Source organism: Vulpes lagopus, chromosome 17 (genome assembly GCF_018345385.1).
Source record: "Vulpes lagopus strain Blue_001 chromosome 17, ASM1834538v1, whole genome shotgun sequence".
Classification (NCBI taxonomy): Eukaryota; Metazoa; Chordata; class Mammalia; order Carnivora; family Canidae; genus Vulpes; species Vulpes lagopus.
Genome location: NC_054840.1, coordinates 22,567,388 through 22,587,441, shown reverse-complemented (window position 1 = coordinate 22,587,441; position 20,054 = coordinate 22,567,388). Strand labels below are relative to the sequence as shown.

At 45.3% G+C, this 20,054-nt stretch overlaps 1 protein-coding gene across 1 annotated transcript in view; it reads left to right on the top strand.

Moving 5' to 3' along the window:
- ST6GAL1 (ST6 beta-galactoside alpha-2,6-sialyltransferase 1) overlaps window positions 1-20,054 on the top strand; it is a 122,837-nt gene that overhangs the window by 85,126 nt on the left and 17,657 nt on the right. Inside the window, exons 3-5 of the mRNA XM_041731755.1 lie at window positions 2,632-2,767; window positions 6,911-7,546; window positions 14,871-14,968. Coding sequence (XP_041587689.1) covers window positions 6,961-7,546; window positions 14,871-14,968 — 684 coding nt within the window. The 5' untranslated portion in view covers window positions 2,632-2,767; window positions 6,911-6,960. The remainder of the gene's footprint in view (window positions 1-2,631; window positions 2,768-6,910; window positions 7,547-14,870; window positions 14,969-20,054) is intronic.

The following is a 20,054-nucleotide window of genomic DNA, read 5'->3' as shown; positions in this document are numbered from 1 at the left end:
CAGGAAGTGGTTGTTATCTCCTAAGAGACGAAGTTGTTCTGAGCAGATGTGATTGATAAGGGGAGGAAGATCTGTGTTAGCTGCACTCTTCTGCTGTCTGTGTCCTGAATTCAAACTGAAGTCACCTGCCCCACAGCTTAGGGGAATGGCAGCAAACCACATTCATAAGCTAGAGGCATCATCTAAAGGGCAGGGGGCCTACCTGCAGTGTTCCTCAGGAGGGTGCCAAGAAAGAATATTTTCCATCAGTGATGCCTGAGGAAAGCGTAGACCTCTTAAGAGCTGGTGATCCTTCGTTCAACAAATACTGATTGAGTATTTACCATGTGCCAGACACTCGTCTAGGCATTGAAGATAGTAGCAATGAAGGCTGGCAAGGTTTCTACCGAAGGAGTTTACATTTTTAGTAGCGGAGCCAGATGGTAATCATATAATAATATGAATGCATGCATAATTACAGACTCGCACCACGAAGGACACATATGTGACATGAAAAGAGGTAGAGCTATCAGAGATATTCTAGGACTCAACCAGGAGTCTACCCAGGAGCCAGTTCTTTGAACTAATGAGAGCCCTGGGTTTTTGACAAGATCACCCCAACACCTCTCACTTTTGCCCCGTCAGACCTGCCCGGTGCCCACACCTGCCCACCTGCCAGTCTGAACCCCAGGCCTGCCAGGTGGGGGCTTCCCCTTAGGTCATGGGATGGAGCCACTTGTGGCCACTGTGACTTCCTCTGATCTCTTCGTACTGCGTCTCCTAGGACGGGCTTTGAGATCAGCCCAGGAGTGGGTATGGAGTTGATATACAGGGTCCAAGTGTATTTTCAATATTGTTCCTAACATGTTGTTTTGCCTAATTATTCTGGTAACATAATTAGCGTAATAAAAGAAGTCAAACTGAGAGAGGACTCCTTGCTCAGCTTGCTCCTCAGCTGTTTTCAGGTCATTATCTTGTACCTTTCTTCTAGTTATTTGAACATGAGTAACTTTTCATCACAATGATTTTTGCAGAGATAACATTCTCTGTTTTACTTTTTTTGTTTTAATATATGAAGAATTTCCCCCCTTATTGCTACAGAAATTCACATGCAATTATATATATTATCACATATTACCTTATATATTTTAAATTAATATTGCTAATACATAATATATATGTGTATAGTCTATCAGGTAGAGGTACCCTGGTTTAACTATTTCCCTTTTGCTGAAAGCTTAGTTGTTAGCCTTAGATTTTCACCATTAGAAATCACTTTGTAATTGAAAACTGCTTTTTTTCTTGCATGTACATATTGCTTTATAAAACTCTTTATTTATCCCACTGATCCTCTTCTAAATCTCACCACTACTGTGGAAGGTAGGGAGTCATTTATGTGCAAGGAAACCAGAATATGTCGTCTTGATCTTCTTTCAATCATTTGTTGTCTTATTTCCTACAAGTATGGTAACTTGGTTGATGGTCATAAGCTCTTAATTCTATGACCTGGTACCTTCTAATTTTTACTGCTCCCTCAGAATATACCAATTTTATTACAACCTGTTCAGTAATGATATTAATCATTTTGAAAACTGTCTGATATAAATTCTATAAACCAGCATTTTTATTTTTTTATTTTTATAAACCAGCATCTTAACATGCCAGTTGTCGCTTTTGGGTTTCTATCAAGATTCATCATCATTTTATATGCTTGTTAATTATGTTTCCTGTTTTGTGATTTGTCCATTCATGTGGAGTGCCTGTTTATTTTGAGGAGCTTTGACTCTCTTTACCCTTTGCACAGCTGGACTCTTTATTTCCTTTTAATTACAGCATTTTCTTGGAGACAAGTGAGAGTTTTCATGCAAGTGACTATTAAAGTTGTCTTTTATTATTTTTCTATATTCTGTCAGAAGAAAGAGCTGACAAATATAGAAGTCTGTTTTTAGCATTTTCAAATTATATTTTTATAATATTTTTTCCAACTCTAAGAGTAATGCATGTACATTTTAGAAATTTTGGAATATACAAAAAATTGTAAAACATTAAAACCCATTCGTTATTCTACCGTCCAGGGTTATCTTATCTTGTTCTGTTTCTAGTCCTTTCTCTTTTTACAGGTACCTTAAAGAACAATTTTCATGGATTTGATTAGAATATGATATACAGTTTTACAATCTCTTTTTTCTAGTTAGCATTATACTGATCGAAATTTCAAAGAAAGTGTTCTTTGATAATAAATAAAAGAAAATCTGTCTAGAGTGTATTTAGGGATGATCCGAATCTTCTCTCACCAAATTACTATTTATGTATCCCCAAACCAGTGACTGAATAATCCTTCCTTCCTACATTGGTCTGTGGGGACTGCTTTATCCTTCTAGCATGTTCTTATCTAGTATCAGTCTATTTCTAGGCCTTCTCTGCTACTCACGACTCTGAGCACAGCACCTATAATGGGCTCTTGTCTCTGTGTTTCTTTTTCTGAGCTCTCCAGGCTTCCTGGATCAAGCTGTAGTGGAGGCCAGGAAACTAGCTGAGGGGCCTGTCCACCTTGTTAATATTTAACCCTGACCCTGCTGGAAACCAGCCCCTAACCTCCTCTTTGTTGTTTTTTCCCTTTTCTTTTCTTTTTTTTCATTTTGGCCTTTGCAGATGTTTTTTGATCATCCAGAGAAAAATGAGCCTTGGCCTCCAGATCCAATAAAGCATACATTCCTCCCATGGAGAAGAGCACTGATTCCTGAGGACCTGCAGGGCCTGCAGCCCCAGGGGGATTAGCCAAAAGCAGGTAAGGAAGGCATGGGCTATGGGAGCAGCAAAGGGGTACATTCCTAATTGAAGAATGGGGCAATGGAGTGTGTGGCCGGAAGTCAGAGTCTCAATGTCTGACTATGGCTTTGCTGTTTTCTTCATCTTTTTTTTTTTTTTTTTTTTTTAGTTCTGATTCGGTGAGGGGTGGGGATCGATGGTTTTCCTGTGTCTATAACTGGCAAGTATTAGACTTGAAGTTATTCTGGGGTTCAGTCCACCATTTTTGAGCACCTACTTTGTGCCAAGCCCACCTTTGGTACTCATGTAGTGATGAGTAAATCAGAGCAGGAACCTTACTTTGAGATTTTCTCTTGGTTCAGTGTTGGCTTGTTCTCTGTAGGTGACAATGTGGGCTCTTACCATATTCTTCTAGAAGCCTGGTGGGGATGGTTAAGGATTTATTGATATAGTCCCATCAGTTGAGTAATCCTTTATTGAGTACCCAGTCAGTTTCAGGTACTGTGCTGGACACTGGGGTTTCAGGAATGAGCCAGGGGGGTTTCCCCTCTAGCTGGCGGTCAGCAGGAATAGTGAGCATTGCTAAACACTAAAAACGAGTGGGAGGGGGCTTCATGGGAGGTCAGAAATAGAAAGGTAACACTGTCTAGTTGCCAGGCAAATGGACAGGGAGAGACTACAGCAGTGAAAAGGCCCAGAGGCTAAGACATCTGGAAAATCCAAAGCTTGATGTGTTTTCCCAAAGAATTAGGGGAAAAAAATATACTACTCCTTTCCTTCAGCTTCGGCTAAAGGAAACTGCTTCCATCGTGTTTCTTTAGAGCAGCTAGAGAGGGAAACAAGGGTCTTGAAGCTCTCTGTGTCTTATGAGCAGAAGCTCCAGCCAGCCGTTGGACTGGGAGCCCCAAGAGAGGGTGGTGTCAGGACACCTAGGGAGCCCTGAGGTGAGCTTTCAGATGAGTGTCCTGGTGCCGTGACCCTGAAGCCTCGGGCTGTCTCAAAGTTGCAGGACTATTATGCCTGGCATTTTGGAGGAGCTCTTCTGAGACCCTCAACCTTCTAGAGTCAGTCTTAGCAGGAAGGTGACCACCGGCTCCTTCCGAGCCTGAGTTCCTATGCAGTGAATCGGGGCCTGCCTCCCTACCTCTTGTCTCACTTTCCTTATACACATAAAAGTTAAATCCCAGCTCTCAACTGTGCCACTTCCAAATCACTCATGCAACTGTGGAGATTAAATAAATAATAAACGTGGATATATAAAACTGCAGCTTTTTCAACTCTAAATGGAGCCAAGATGATTTGCTCTGCTTACATGACAGGGTTATTCTGGGTCTCAAAAGCCTAATTACTGTGAAGGAGCTGCCTGAGGGTAACCTGGTGCATGCAGGCGGGTCAGGGCTGGGACATGCTATGGCAGAGGTGGTTTTCCTGTGATCATCTGACAGATTGGCTTGTCCCTCTTAGAGCCCCTGATTTCTGAGTCCTGTTTGGTCAACACTTTTCTCTGTCTTTTAATATAGATGCCTGTCTTTGAGCGCACAGACCGTGAACTTTTAGAGTCAGACAGACCTGGGTTGGAATTCCGGTTCTGGCTCCGACCACCTGTTGACTTTGGAGAAGCCCTGGAGCTTTACTAAGCCTCAGTGTTTTCATCTTCTCCAGGGGGGCCGTGAATATCTATTCCATTGTGTCACAGTAAATATTAAATTAGACCTTGCAACTAAAGTGCCTACCATATGGAAAGCACCCTTCTCTTTCTTCTTGAGTTCCATTTCCTTCTTCTTGAGCTCCTTAGCTACCCTAGCCATGTGATCAGCTGAGCGAGTGTCTGAGGAAATTGAGTTCCTTAGTTTTCTGACCTGTAAGCAGCACCCCCCTCAACCCATTTCTTGATCCCATGTTTGCGGTTTTTTTCCTCTATGTACATTGTATCACTTCTCAGACTTCCACGGCTCCAGGCAAGCACCCATTCTCCCCAGATCCACTGGCTCTTGAGGTCTGGGGTGATGGGAAGCACGGTATCACCGGTACTGCCCATGGATTCCAGAAGCAGCCTGGGTGTCACTTACATTAAAGAGTCCAGAGGAGGACCTGAAACTCAGATTGAGGAATCATGGCCAGTGTTCTACTCTGCCATCTTTCCGGGTCCCACATGGCCTCCATGTGGCCCTCAGCCAAGGGGCTGCCCTCTGGTCTGTGTTCAGAACACTTCCTGTGCAATGATGATCTAGATTAAACACCATTTCTGCTGGTCCTCCCAGCACACCTGAGTGAGAGAGAGATTACTCACAGAAAACCCAGGTAGAGACAGGTTTAGTGACTTGCCCAAAGTCACCAATAATGGGGAGAGAACTCTGGTTTTGTGAATATCTAGTCTAGGACTCCTACCCCTTGTCCTGGATATCCTTAGCACTGGGCTCCAAGAGAAGAAACTATGGATCCCTAGTGGGTTAGCAAAACCCCACAGGTGATTACTTAGACTCATTACGGTAAATAGACTCAGTTATTTAGGAAAGAACTTAATGTTTTCCAAAAGATACAGACATTGTTTGAGTTCAAAGTACTTCCATCTTCCGTTCAGTTACACAATAAATTCTGGGAAAACAAAGTAGGGCTTTACCCAGATATGAAAGGGACCATTAGGCTCTATTTGTATAAAGAAAATCCATTTGCCAGAACTTTCAGCAGTTTCGTGCATGTTTATGCTGAAAAGGACATGGATTATGGAATCAAGTGCACTTGGATTTGAACTTCATCACTACCATTTACTCAGCTTTGTGATGGTAGGCACTTCTCTTAACCTCCCAGAGCCTCAGGCTTCTAATCTATAAATACGGAGATTATGACACCCTCCTGGCCAGGGATGGTCAGGGCCTCTCCGCACAGCACAGAGGATGCCCTTCCTGCTGGACTGTCATGTGCGTGGTGCTGGCTGGAGCCGTACATGACAGAGCCCTGGTTTATGGCGAAATAACATGAAAGAACACCTGACGTGCTTGAGGCACCTCTCTTTTTATCTCTTTAATTGGTTATGTGCCTGCTGTCTTCCCAGGATGTCCTCTCCTTTACCATGAGGTGAGGCTGCTTCCTTGCCACTTGATAGTGCTCTCGCAGGGCACTCCATGAAGCTGAGTTTACATTGTAAGCTAACTGGTGGTCTTCTTCTCAAGCAGGAGTCCAACACCGCAACCCCTAAAGAGATGCGTCCCAGGTCTCTGGCACTGTCTCTGGACAGAGGTCTCTTTTTTGCAATTTTATTTATTTACTTTATTTAAAAAATTTTTTTTAAAGATTTTATTTATTCATGAGAGAGAGACAGAGACAGAGACACAGGCAGAGGGAGAAGCAGGCTCCCTGCAGGGAGCCCAATGCGGAACTTGATCCCGGGACTCTGGGATCACGACCTGAGCCAAAAGCAGATGCTCAACCACTGAGCCACCCAGGCATCCCTCTTTCTGGCAATTTTATTTTTTATTTTACTTACTTTTTTTAAAAGATTTTATTTATTCATGATAGACATAGAGAGAGAGAGAGAGGCAGAGACACAGGCAGAGGGAGAAGAGGCTCCATGCAGGGAGCCCGACATGGGACTCCATCCCAGGACTCCAGGATCACGCCCTGGGCCAAAGGCAGGCGCTGAACCACGGAGCCACCCAGGGATCCCCTTTTTCTGGCAATTTTAAAAGGATGGTGGGCCTCTACGCATTTTTGGGAGTTTGGATTCTTGTCAGGTAGACCAGTCATCCTGCTCTTCCTTTTTTTTCCTTCTGTTTTCCAAGCATATGTGCCTTTGTTGAACAGATAGCATAAGGCCCCAGGAGACCAGCGATGCATAGATGGTTCCTGACCTCACCAAGCTCAGGTAGTCAGGGAGCTAGTGTGTGAGAAGGAATGGTCGGAGAATACAGAAAGTGTTTATGGCTTAGAGAGGAAAAAGGGAGCGTCTGAGGCCCACGGCCTACATTCAAAGCTCAGACTGAGGCTGAATGTTGGCTCCAAGGAGCTGCAGGCTGCGAGCCTGGTGGAAGGTAGACAGGCTGGAAATGAGTCCCTTCATTCTGAATCCATTGCCCAGCTCATTGCCCCACCTCCTGCCGGTCACTAGATTTTGTTCACATCTTTTTTTTTTTTTTTTTTTTTTGCCTCCTCTTACCTTTTTTAGGCTCGTTTTCTACTCAGCACAGAGTGGCTGCCCTGAACACATCTTTCATTATGATTCACACCAACCTGAAGAAAAAGTTCAGCTGCTGCGTGTTGGCCTTTCTCCTGTTTGCAGTCATCTGTGTGTGGAAGGAGAAGAAGAAAGGGAGCTTCTATGATTCCCTCAAGTTGCAAACCAAGGAATTCCAGGTGGTGAGAGGGCTGGAGAAACAGGCTGCGACTTTGAGCAGCACTCAGAACCTCCCCAGGGCCAGCCAGGCCCTCAGCAGTCCCCGGGGCCCAGTCAAGGCCAAGTCAGAGGCCTCCTTCCAGGTGTGGAACAAGGACAGCTCTTCCAAAAACCTCATCCCCAGGCTGCAGAAGATCTGGAGAAATTATCTGAACATGAATAAGTATAAAGTGTCCTACAAGGGGCCAGGGCCGGGGGTCAAGCTCAGTGCGGAGGCCCTGCACTGCCATCTCCGGGACCACGTGAACGTCTCCATGGTAGAGGCCACAGATTTTCCCTTCAACACCTCTGAATGGGAGGGTTTCCTACCCAAGGAGAACATTAGGACCAAGGCTGGGCCTTGGGGCAGGTGCGCTGTTGTCTCCTCAGCCGGATCCCTGAAGTCCTCCCAGCTGGGCCGAGAAATAGGTGGGTTCTGGAGTGTGAAGACTCCTCCTATGGAGCGGGGTGTGTGGACGGGACTGGCAAGGCCCCACTCTGGCCCGTGAGCTAGTGCTGCGCTCCCCGCGGTGTCCTCTGGCCTTCTCGTGGACTCAGAGGGAGCAGGGGGGCAGCCGAAAGGGTGAGGATCCATCCGGGCCCCCAGCACCCTTATCAATGGGAACAGCTTTGCTTTTCTCTGTTTTCTCTGGGGTTTTTTTCCCCCCTTTGGAAAATATATTTATTATTGGTAGTGAGTGCAGTAAAGATGTCAGTATTCATGATCGAGAAGAGGTTGTATAAGCCAAGGTTGCCTTTATGTTGATAAAAAATGCCTTATTTCACTTGTAATCATAAACATTATTCCAGTAAAAGAGGTACATTTTTCTTTCCTTTTTGTCTTACTTACATGATCACCATTATAAGTTAAAATGAAGTAGCTCTTATATAGTCAAGGGAGAAGAGAAAAAGAGAAAACCAACATGCCAGAGCCTAGACGATTGCACCCAGCATTTCTGTGTATAATATTGCTGTTCTACAGACGATACCATTGGAAAAGTGAAATCTGCCCTGAGTGATAAGCACAACCCTATAATTGACTTGAAAACAGTAGAAGCACTGATTTCTCCTGTATCTTCAGGTTCTGAAGTTCTGTACTTGTACTGGCTAGTCGGGGACTAATTGCCTCTTTTGGCCTCAGCTGTCTGAGTAATTTTCAGCCTTTCTGTTTGAAAATCACTAATTAGAGTGGGAATTCTTAACTTGGGGGCTATGGACAAACTTAGGGGGTTCACGAGTCCCTAAAATTGTGTGGAAAATACCTGTGGATTAGGTGTGTATAAAGTGTGTGTGTGTGTGTGTGTGTGTGTGTGTGTGTGTGTGTGTTAAGTCAGTCCGTACATTGTTCCAGAGAGAAAGTCCATAACTTCCCATCGATTTTTCTGAGAGTTCTCTGTGACTTGGCTAAAAGCCACTGGTCAGAATATATCAACTTGCTTTTTCTTTCTTTCTTTCTGAAATCCTCACAGTTTCATAAAGATGGAGAGTCTGTCCATGTTTGTAAACATGTGTACAGCACAAAGCAATGGCCTTGCTTAAGGCTCCCTAGTTGTGTTTTCCATTATTGTGAAATGAATCAGGCTAAAGGAAGCAAAAAGCACAGGAAGCCTTGCTCTTCTGTCCGGCTCTGGAAGGTACTGGAGCAGGTGAGGTCATATGTCTCCTTTTTTATTCCCTCCTTAAGACTGCCAGGAAAAATGGTCTGAAACCACAGCTCTCAAAGGCAGAAAAGTAGACCCAAATTGGATTCCCTGGAGCAGAGAGAAGTGATGAGGTCACATCTTGTGCCTCCCCAAACAGGCAGCACTCACTAATCAAGGCTGCCAGGATAATCCGCCCCACCCCAACTTTGGCGTTTGCCTTTTTGATTTCCTCTGGGTTTTGTTTTCTAGAAGCTCCGTGTGATTGCTTTTTGTTCACCCATAATGGAACTAAATTCCTTTCTTTCTTCCTGACTTTTGCTCTACAATGGTAATGTCTCCAATATCCCAGGTGCTAACTGATCCTCCTCTCTGTGTTAGCTCATCACTGACGGCCTGGCTGGAACTGGCTGAGTTTGAGGCAGAGCCTGATACTTCTATGAATTGGAACTACAGTCTTTATGCACTCCATGAAAGTTTGCAAGTGACTTACATACACAGTAAAATAATTTTTTTTTCTGTAGACTACAGTTATAATTTCAGGTATGAATTACCCTGGGAAGACTTTGCTCTTGGGATGTAACAAACATTGCATGTTGGACTTCCAGCCTCCTCCCTTTTCTTAGGGCAATCCCCTGGGCATTTAGTCTAACAAATGTTTTAAGGAATTCATTCATTCTTTTATTCATTTGTGGATCTTTCAACAACACAGAGCGGGTCTCAGAAGACAAAGGGGAAAGCTCTTTGCTGAAGGCCTGGGAGTATCAGACAGTGTGTCAGGCCCATGGCCTTCCCACTATACCTGGAATTTGTTCTGCTTATTGCCGGGTATTGAGTGTACCGAATGGTTTTGAATTGTTTGCTCTTACAAATTGTACTGTTGACAGGGTTTTTGTGCAGGTAACTTAAGTGACCAAAGGGAAAATATCCACAGTCATGGGGCTAGAAGACCAAAGTAAGATAAGTTTTATGGCTCTTTTTTCGTCCATTGCAAAATTGTTTACCAGAGGGATTGTAATAATGTACTATTATCTCCAGTAGCCCCTGAAACCAGCCAACCGTGGTGGGCACAGTCATTTTCAATTATTTTTGTTACATGTACATGTAAGGTGACTTAGATTTGTTTGAGTTTTCATTTCAAACAATAAGCATATTTCTCAAACATTGTAACCAATCGGAGTAACGCTTATTGTGCACCTGCTGTGCACCCAGCATGTTTTGCTTTCTAATCCTCCTCGGTAATCCTGTGATGTAGGGATGATTATTGTTCCCATTTAACTGATGATTATTGTTCCCTTTTAACTTACTAGCTGACTATTGAGGCTCAAAGAGATTGTGTAACGGATAAATAGTGGACTGGGACTTGAAACCGGGTCCTTCGACTCCAAGGCCTGCATGCTCACTCGCTCTGCTCTTGTGCCTGCAGGGGTTGTAGCTTTATTTATTTTATTTTATTTTATTTTATTTTATTTTATTTTATTTTATTTTATTTTATTTTATTTTATTTTATTTTTTATATTTTATTTTATTTTATTTATTTTATTATTCTTTTTAGATTTTATTTATTCACAAGAGACACACAGAGAGAGGCAGAGGGAGAAGCAGGTTCCCTGTGGGGAGCCTGATGCAGGACTCAATCCCATGGCCCCAGGGATCACTCCCTGAACTGAGGGCAGATGCTAAACCACTGAGTGACGCAGGTGCCCCAGTTGTAGCTTTATAATAAAGTTTTTGGTGTGATGAATCCCTTGTCAGGTGAAAAAAAGCAATCCCGTGATATTCTTGCTTACTTCTCTCCCGCGGGAAGGAGAAGTACACTCTGAGTTGAGGCAAAAGCAAGAGGCAAAGGCTGCCTGGGACAAAATGCAGAGCATGTTGGGGGGCCCTGTAGGGTGAAGGGGCTGAGGAGCCAGGCCAGAAAGATAGGCAAGGGACTGCCCCCACAGGATGTTGACGGTCACAGAAAAGACTCTGGGTTTTGTTCTTTAAGCCATAGAGTCCTAGAAGGGTTTTCAGCAAGCTAGTGATGAGATCATGTGCATTTTGGAGGGATTTCTCATTTCTCTGAACCCCCTTGTCTATGGGGAGTGCTATGTAATCTATTCTCAGGGATTATTGCCACTTCCGGATGAGAAGTGCCAGGCCTGCTGGAGCAGTGATCGTGGTGGTGGTGGAAAGAACAGGTCTGATTTGAGAAGAGACAGAAATTATTTAACTAGAAATGACCTTGAGGGACAGATGGGAGCCAGAGTCTCTAGCTTGGGAGGGTATCTCGAATCATAGGGGAGCATGCTTTTGGAGGAGGGTAGGTGCTGTCTGGGAGGGCCTGAATCAGAAGTGTTTGTGGATTTCTCTGAGTAGATATCTATGTGGTTAGGCTTTTGATTCTGGGGGAAGGGTCAGGTGGGGGGGGGGCATTGTGGGCAGGGAGATCAGATTCAGGCAGGGGTCATTTGTCCCTAGGCGGTAGTTGTAGTCAGGAGAGAGGGCTCAGGAGAAAGCCTCTGGAAAGTGTAGAGATGTAAGGGACAAGATGTAAGGGAAAGAACAGGGAAGGCAGGCTTTCTGAAGGCCAGAGAGAAGGAACAGGGAGAAGCAGGTGTATGCCTTACGATGGGAGGCAAGGGGAGCAGAGTTTGGGTAGATTTGGGGCAGATGGGGTTCTGTGCAGAGTGAGGTCTGAGAAGACATCCTTGGATTGTGTAGCTCAGAAAATAGGATTGCTTCTATCAGGAGTCAGCAAACACTTCCTGTAAAGGGCCGGATGGCAAATATTTTTGGTGTTGAGGTTATACAGTGTCTCTCGCAGCTACTCAACTCTGCTGTCATAGTGCAAAAGCAAACTAGACAGTAGTAAACGAACGGGCCTGGCTATGTTCCAGTAAAACTTTATTAACCAAAACGGAGAACAGGCTAGATTTTTGCCTTCAAAGGCCATAATTGTCCGGCCCTGATGTGTATTATATCTAATTTTCCTAACCGGGAGCAGAATATAGCCTCCCAAATGTGATTACCTGATTCATGAAGCCAATTTGAAAATCTAAAAAAAGCTTGGTCTAAATTGTGATAAAATCCCTTCCATTCCAATTCCCAGCTATTTAGAGCTACTATACCTGCAGACCGTGGATTTTGGTGTATTGATGAATTTACTAAGGAGCTGACTCTGTTGAATATTCTAGACATGCACACGGTGGTGCATTTATTTCCGCATTTTCTAATTTGTGTCTTTTTCTGTCCTCTCATTCTAAGCTCAACAGCAGTGGTGGCCGCTGTGTTCTGCAGCCTCCCCCTGGCAAAGGCTCATTTGCGGGGGTCCCGGTGGCTGTGGATTTCTCTGCTGGTGATTTCCTAGAGGCCTGTCTGACTTGAGGACTTCTTCAGCCTCCGATAGCAAAAGATAGTTTGGTGAACAAGGCCGCTGTCCTCTTTCTTTAGGAGCCCAATTTAGTAGTCAATTTTAGAGTTATCTTCTTTGACTGATATTTTTTTTTTTCTCCTTAGAATAAAATCCAGACTTCGTACCTGGCCTCCACACCCTGTGTGACCTGGTTCCTGCCAGCTTCTTTAGCTGCATTTTTTTTTTCTTCCCCTCACTCACTCGTCTCCAGCCAAGTCCTTACTGTCCTTGGGGCCCCGACGACACTGCCTCCTCTGGCTGGAACGTGCTTCCCGGGACCCTCCCCGTGGGTGGCCCTTCTTTGGGTTCAGCTTGAAGGCATGCTCCTGAATCCTCCCTCTGTCCACAGGAGATTCCCGCAGGATCTCTGTCATACCACCTAGTTTATTTGTGCCGTGGTATTAATCACAGACTGTAACCGTCTTGCGTGTAGCTGGTTGTGCTTCTTTGTTGGCTCCCTCCTTGCTGTGGATGGCAAGAGCTCTGAGGGCAAGGACCTTGTCTTTCTTGCTCACAGCCATTGTCTCCAGTGCCTAGAACTGTGCCTGACGGGAGTAGGTGCTTAATCAGTATTTGTTAAGTGAACAAATACATTTTTCTTTTCTTATGGTCAGTACCAGGGATGGCTCCTAAGCCTCCTCTATGCTGGATGCTCTCCATTTACCCCTCGGCCCCATGCTCTTCCCTTTTTTGGCTCATTTTGGGCCCTGAGAGGTTAAATTTGGGATTGTGTCACTTGGGCTTCCATGCTCTCTGGGTTTTATTTGGGATCAGACAGTAGAAGTCCTGCTCCAAAACTGAGAAGGAAGAGAGTGAAGTTGGGGTGTCTGTCCCTCACTCCCTCCACCCCCCCCCCCCCCAGCTCTCTCACTGCAGAATGCTCACAGGCTGCTTCTTTCTCAGCTTACAGTCTGGCCCCTTTCAAGTGCCTCTCTGTCTCTGAGTCTCTCTCTCTTTTCCCTCAGGCCAAGAAGCCAAGGGAAGGAGGAGAGAGAGGTTGGGGTACCGATTCCATCCTCGCTGGCTGGACATCAGTTATAGCCGTGTTTCCCTACGGGCCACCATTATGCACAAGTGGCCTTCTTCAGCTCGGGGCCTCTGCTCTTCTTGCCACATCTGGGGCAGGCCAGTAGTGGCCCCTGCTGCAGCCAACCCTGGGGTATTGGCCGTTCCCTGTGGATTTCTTTAAATTCTGCCTACAACTTTGTAAATAATCCTTTTATCCGGTTCTCAGTGACTCCGTCGGAGTTGGTCCTGTTTGGGTACTGGGATGCTCAGATTAGTCATTTGCTCACCTGTGAAATGGAGAAGCTGACCAAGTGAAGCTTCTGATGGATCTGCTTTTCTGGTGTGATTACTGCCAGTCATTTTCGAAGCCAGTGGCTGATACTGACAAGCGTGTTGCAACCTGAGTTGTGTAAAGGTGTGCCTTCTGCCCTATTTGCAGTTCAGGGGGTCTGCCCTGGAGGCTGATAAAGTTTGGACTATGTACATCTCATGGAATTTTCAAACCGTTTTGATGAGTTTTGTCCCAGGATGGAGATAGGGTTGTTTTTGTGACTAGATGATATGTCTAGACCCCTGAGGCTTAAAAACTATGTTAGAATTGAAGTAAATAGGGAGGCTTTCATCTCTTAATTCCATGGGCATTGTTTTTACAGATCATTTTGTGTTGAGCCAAGTTCCTCCCCGCCCCTCACCTTCTGGTGTCACCTTTGTGGATGAAGAACCACCCCAAATAAATTTCCCACGAGGAGGGAAATAAAACGACAGAAAATTGGGTTGGCCTCCAAACCTTGTGCAGATTGCAGTGGTGAACCCTAAACTTGCTTGAATCAAGTAAGGTTAGGATGAGCTCATGGGAGGTTGGCTCAGGATTGGGATAGAGCTTAAAAGTCATTAGTCCTCTCCCTAAGAAGATGGGTCAAAGCCAAATAGAAAAAATTCTCCAAGTCTTCCAATCTCTGCTGAAACAGCTACAAGGGACAGGGAACTAGAGCCAGGGAGTGAATGAATTTTTAAAAACATGATCTGTCTGATTTTGCCTGGATTTAGGACACTATTTCTGACAAAGAAATAGAAAATGTGGGATTTAGTTTCGATCTCTGACCTTCTATTCCATCCCTACCACCACTCAGGTTTTTGAGCCTTCCTGGGCCTCAGGTTCATAATGGAACACTCAGGGAGTTGTCTTGGATACCATAGTAAATCTCTCCAATTTACTGAGCATTGCAAGCTTTTCAGAGTGCTATGCGGACTTTGCACTTGTGGGTTACACTGAGCTTAGGGAAGCGTCTTCATTTTTCTGATGGAGGTGGAAGTGTGACCTACTGGTAACACCAAGAGAATATCTGGTTTGCTCCTTTGGTAACTGGAATAGTGATTACATCTGAGGTAGCACGCTGGCCCTATTCACCTTTCTGTCGTGCCCAGGCATACTGGAGTCATGGAATGGATTTCAGGGATGCAACAATACGAGCCTCGTTAGGTTTTGCCAGGCAGGTGGGTGGTCATCTCTGTCTACAAACTGTACCAGAATGCCCCATATAAATATGATCCTTTTCTCTTGTGATGGGGATCATGATGGGATAAAGATTAGGAAGTAGTATTCTCTTGCCCCTCCCCTTCTTCCTCCCCTCTCTCCCTCCAGACCTTCCTCTGTTTCTGCATGTTGCTGGTGCTCATCACCTCTTTTCTCTTTCCTTGTGGTTTATAGATGATCATGACGCAGTCCTGAGGTTTAATGGGGCACCCACAGCCAGTTTCCAACAAGATGTGGGCACGAAAACCACCATTCGCCTGATGAACTCTCAGGTAAAATTTCTTCTGTGTGGATCTGGAGTAAGAGAAGGATCACAGTATAGATCCTAATGTAGAACCCACCTACTGGGAGCATAGCAGAACTGCCAAATTAAGTCCCATGACCTTCCTGAGGTCATTCTAAGACCCAGCCTGGTGATGTGTTCATGAAAAAGCCCCGAAGGCATCAGATGGCATTAACAGAGGTGTCCAGTGCCCCGAGAAAGCAGAGTTCTGCTGTCTCCATAGCTGCCAGGTTGTATGTGAGTATTGCATGAGGGACAACGTGGCAGAGAATATCAGAGTGAGGGATACTGTGAAACGTAAGGGGAGCAATAAATGTGGGTGTGTTTGATAAGCTATAAAATAGTTTACAAGTATCATAAGACATCAGCACCAGATGATGATGTGTTTTATGGCACTAGAAGTGTTGCATTGCCCTCATGAATTCTGCAAGAGAATTAGTTTCCTGAAGTGTTTCCAGGTAGCACATACTGATTTCTCAAAACTAATGGGGACTTGAGAAATACTCTTGCCACAAAGTTCTGTTAATAAATTTAATGAGTGGTAAAAAACAAAAACAAAAACAAAAACAAAAAAACAAAACGACCCATATATCAAAACTAGCGTGAGAGGTCTACAAACACATTCACCTTGCTCACAACTATCAATGTTTGTTGTTCTCTGTGTAAGCACATAAACCTTGGGTGTTTTTATGTCAGTGTGTAGACTCTATGTTGCCTGGGACTCTGTGGCTGGGGAGCACATCCTGGGAGTGATCATAAGTGCCCTTTGAACTGTTCCAGTTCTTCACCCCTCTGGCACAAGGCCCTACCTCTGTTTCCCTCAGACAACAGTCTCTTCACTGTTTGACCCTCAGGAACTCACCAGCTGGGCAGAAACTGCCTCTTGCATGGCCCACTTTCCATTTGAGGCCCACAGTCATAGGAACCTTTCTATGAAGGGACTGGGATTGACGAACTTAACTTCTTTGCAAGTGGCTGCCATTTTGTTTTCTGTTCTTTCTCAAATCCCTTGGTGATAATGTCACTCTTTGTCACTGTAATATCCTCGGTAGACTCTATGTGTTTTCAGTTCCTATTTATTATTTAACCTCATATTTGGGTTTTATATGACTTGTATTATAAACTAGAAGAGGGCAGAATAAAAGAACTAGATTGGTGAGCAAGAGACTATGGAGCTCCGGAGCATGTGGCACCAGAGTAGGCTTTGAAAGATGGGTAGGATTTGGAGAAAGAGTAATAGGCATTCTTAAAAGTGGTATCGGCAGGACAGAGATACATAGGCAATGAAGGAGACATCCAAATAGGTCTCACTGGCAAGGGGGTGGGGATGGCTTTGTGTTGCCCTTGAGAGGAGATGAGGCTGGAGCTTCATGGCTGCTTTTGGACCTGGCAAGTCTAGAAAATCAGGCAGAGAAGGTGGGATGAGCTTTCCCTTCTTTCTCCTTTTCCTTCTCATGCCCCAGTCAAAGAAATCCTGGAGTGGGAGAGCTCAGGAAGTGCTACAGCTTGACCTCTACTTCTGTATAAGGTGGTATCCAAAGATCCACCTTTGCCTCCCTCTGTCCCTCCCTTCCCCCTTTCACAAATATGGACAGTACCGAGTGAAATGCAGTAGTCAGCACATCGGTCTGCAGTCAGCCTGCCTAGGGCTGAGACCTGGCTCTACTTCTTAATAGCTAAATGATCGTGCATAAGTTACTTATGCCTCCATCTGTTCAGGCGTGGAGGGGAGAATAGCAGTACCTTCTTCATGGCACAAGGTTGTTAGGAGGAATAAGTGAGAAGACCACGGAGAGCCCCTAGTACCTGGCATATACGTCAGTGGATGATAGCTACTCTTACATTCATGTGGGGTGGCGCTGAGATGGGTTTGGGGGATACAGTGGTGAGCCCAGAAGGCTGGGTGCCTTCACCTGCCACCTACGGCTGCAATCAGTTGCTATGCAGAGACAGACGGTTGCAACAGAGAACTACAAAGGACAGGATCAAGGTGCTCCCAGAGCCCATTCAGGGGAAACTCTCCCTGGTCAGGGACATCAGGAGTCGTGAGGACGTGAGTCAGCTGTGTGGGTATAGAAGTTGAGAAGAGCGAGGGTCTTGCCTAACAAGACAACGGCCTATGTGAGGCCATGTATGGACAGGGCAAGGGAAGATAAGGGCCCAGGGGGTGGGGAGCATGTGTGGGGGTGTGGTGAGCACTGAGGCTGAAGGTAAGGGGGAGCCATGCCCTGGTGCTGCAGCCAGGGCTAATCTCTGTGGCATGACCAGACGTACTCTCTGCAAAGGTTGCTGGCATCCATCTGATCAGAGCCCTGCGGTGCATGGAGACACAGTTAGGAGGCTCTTGCAGGGCAATGCTAACAGTTGCTGCAGAGGAGAAATGAGGGTAAGCATGAGAATGGAATGGAATGGATTTGAGATGGATTGGCATGTGTGGTCCTGAGGCATTAGTGGGTCAGCAGTGGGGGGTGAAGGGAGAGGGGCTGCAGGTGCTACTGGATTTCTGGCTTGTGTTGTTGGCCGGCTGGAAGTCACTGGGATTGCAAGTGCTTGAAGACATTTTGGGTTGTGTGGGCTAGGGTCAGAGAGGAGGGTAGGATTAAAAACTGTGGTTCTGGATGGGGTTAATCTGAGCTGCCTCATAGAGACCTGTGAAGAGATGTCAAGTAGGAAGCTCTACAGAGGGGGTTGGAGCTCAATGGTGACCTCTGGGCTGGAGGTGAGAATTTGCTTTTTTTTTTTTAAAAAAAAAGATTTTATTTACTTATTCATGAGAGATACAGAGAGAGGGGCAGAGACACAGGCAGAGGGAGAAGCAGGCTGCCTGGGGGGAGCCTGATGTGGGACTCGATTCCAGGACCCCGGGATCACACCCTGAGGCGAAGGCAGATGCTCAGCCACTGAGCCACAGGTGTTCCTTTGCCAGTCATTTTTATATGTGAGGCAATGAAACAGTGGGGCCAAATGAAAGCATGAGGGACAGGGTGTAGACAGAAGTTCTATGCAGGGGCTTTGGGTAATGAAAACAAAAAGAGAGGGTAGTCAGCAATGTCCGATGCTACCAAGGCCCACTGAGGTGAGGCCTGAAAAGCATTGTTTTCTCTCTGGCCAAAGGGAGGCCACTGGTGACCTTTGTCAGCAGCTGTTTGGGAGAGCAGGGATGCCATATGCCATTTTGGAGCCTAGGGTCAGGAGTGAGTGGGGAAGGCCAATGTGGATAGTTCTTTCAGGAAGGCTAGCTCTGTAGGGCAGAAGAGAAGCAGGGCAGGGAGTCCGAGAGAGTCGAGAGTTCCAGCACCAGTTTCTGTTCTTTTCTTTTTTTTTTTTTTAGATTGGAGAGAACTGAGTAAGGTTACAAGTCACTGGGAAGACAGTCACAAGAGAGCATGTGCTGTGTGGGTGCACTTACATGAGCTTCCCAGAGTCATCAGATTCATAAAGACAGAGTGTTGAATGGTGGTTTCTGGGGGTGGCGAGGAATTATTGTTTAATAGGTAGAAAGTTTTGTTTTGGGACAATGAAGAAGTTCTAGAGACGGATGGTGTAATGGTTGTATGAGAGCATGGATGCACTTAATGCCACTGAGCGGTACACTTAAAAATGGTGGAAATGGTACATTTTATGGTAGGTATATTTTGCCACCATAATTTTCTTTTAGGTCAATGAGGAGAAACCAAATGATGGAGGGAGAAACTGAATATACTAAAAAGAGGGGATAATACCTAAGTGATGGGGTAGAGGGATTGATCCAAAGCCCAGCTGAGAATCAAGCCCCCCACAGGAGGGAGTCAGAAGAGAAGAAGGCTAGGAAAGATGTAGCAAGAGACCATTTGGAGTGGAAGGATGAAAGGGCTGCTATTTTCTCCAAAAAAGTAGGATGTAGAGAAAGGGAAGTTGTTGTTTGTTTTGGTTTTTGGTTTTTTTTTTGTAAGGAGACTGAGGGGAAGTGAGGTTTCAGTAGAGGAGGTTTGAGCAAAGAAGGCCTGAAGCGAGCAGAGGAAGGAGCCAGACAGAGGAATGGAGCAGGATTTCCAGGCCATGCTGGCCACTTTGGAGCTGGAGACTGTGACTTCAGAGAGAATGGGTATGATCTCCAGATCTGTAGGGGCAGCGATCAAGAAGAGGGAGCTTGGAGGAGCCCTGAAATTCTCTTGGATTTGGGAGGCTGCCCCTCCTTAGGCATTTCTTCCAGGTGGTTAATGGAGAGGTAAGTATCCATCCTGCGAAGATTTCCTTTAAAGCTGTGGTAGGTTTGCCTAAGAAGCCCTCTTCCAGGTTAGGGAGAGAAAGCCTATGTCGTATGTGGCAACAGGGCGTCCTGATTGGACTTCAACCGGGACATTCCCAGATCACTTACTGAGGCTTAGCCTGAGACCACAGCTGGTGCCACTTCTTTAATACTTCTTCTGTCTGAGGCCCATACATATCTTATCTCACTTGATCTTGGGATCAGTGCTGTGAAGCGTGATCACCAACCACTATTTTATGTGAGGATACCTAGGTTCAAAGAGTCTGAGTGAATTGCTCAGGGGAGGGCAGAAAAGATGTGATAGAGGAGGGATTTGGATCAAAGTTTGTTTGCCAGTTTTCTGGAAGAGTTTGTGTAGAGTTGGTATGTTTCTTTCTTTTCTTTTTCTTTTTCTTTTTCTTTTTTTTTTTTTGCATGTTGTAGAGTTTGTCAGTAAAGCCTAATTTACCTTGTGGGAAGTTTTTAGCTATAAACTCAATTTCTTTAATAGATTTAGGGCTATTCGGGGCTTCTGAGTGGCTCAGTCAGTTAAGCGTCTGGGTTCAGCTCAGATCCTGATCCTGGGGTCCTGGGATTGAGCCCCACATCAGGCTCCTTGCTCAGCAGGGAGCCTCCTTCACCTTCTGCCTGCCTCTTCCCCTGCTTGTGTTCTCTCACTCTCTCTGTCAAATAAATAAATATAATCTTAAAAAAAAAGGAAAAGATTTAGGGCTATTCATTGTTACCTGTTCCTTCTTGACTAACCTTTGGAAGTTTGTATCTTTCAAGAAATTTGTTCATTTCTTCTAAGTTATTGAATTTATTGGCATGAAGTTGTTCATAATAA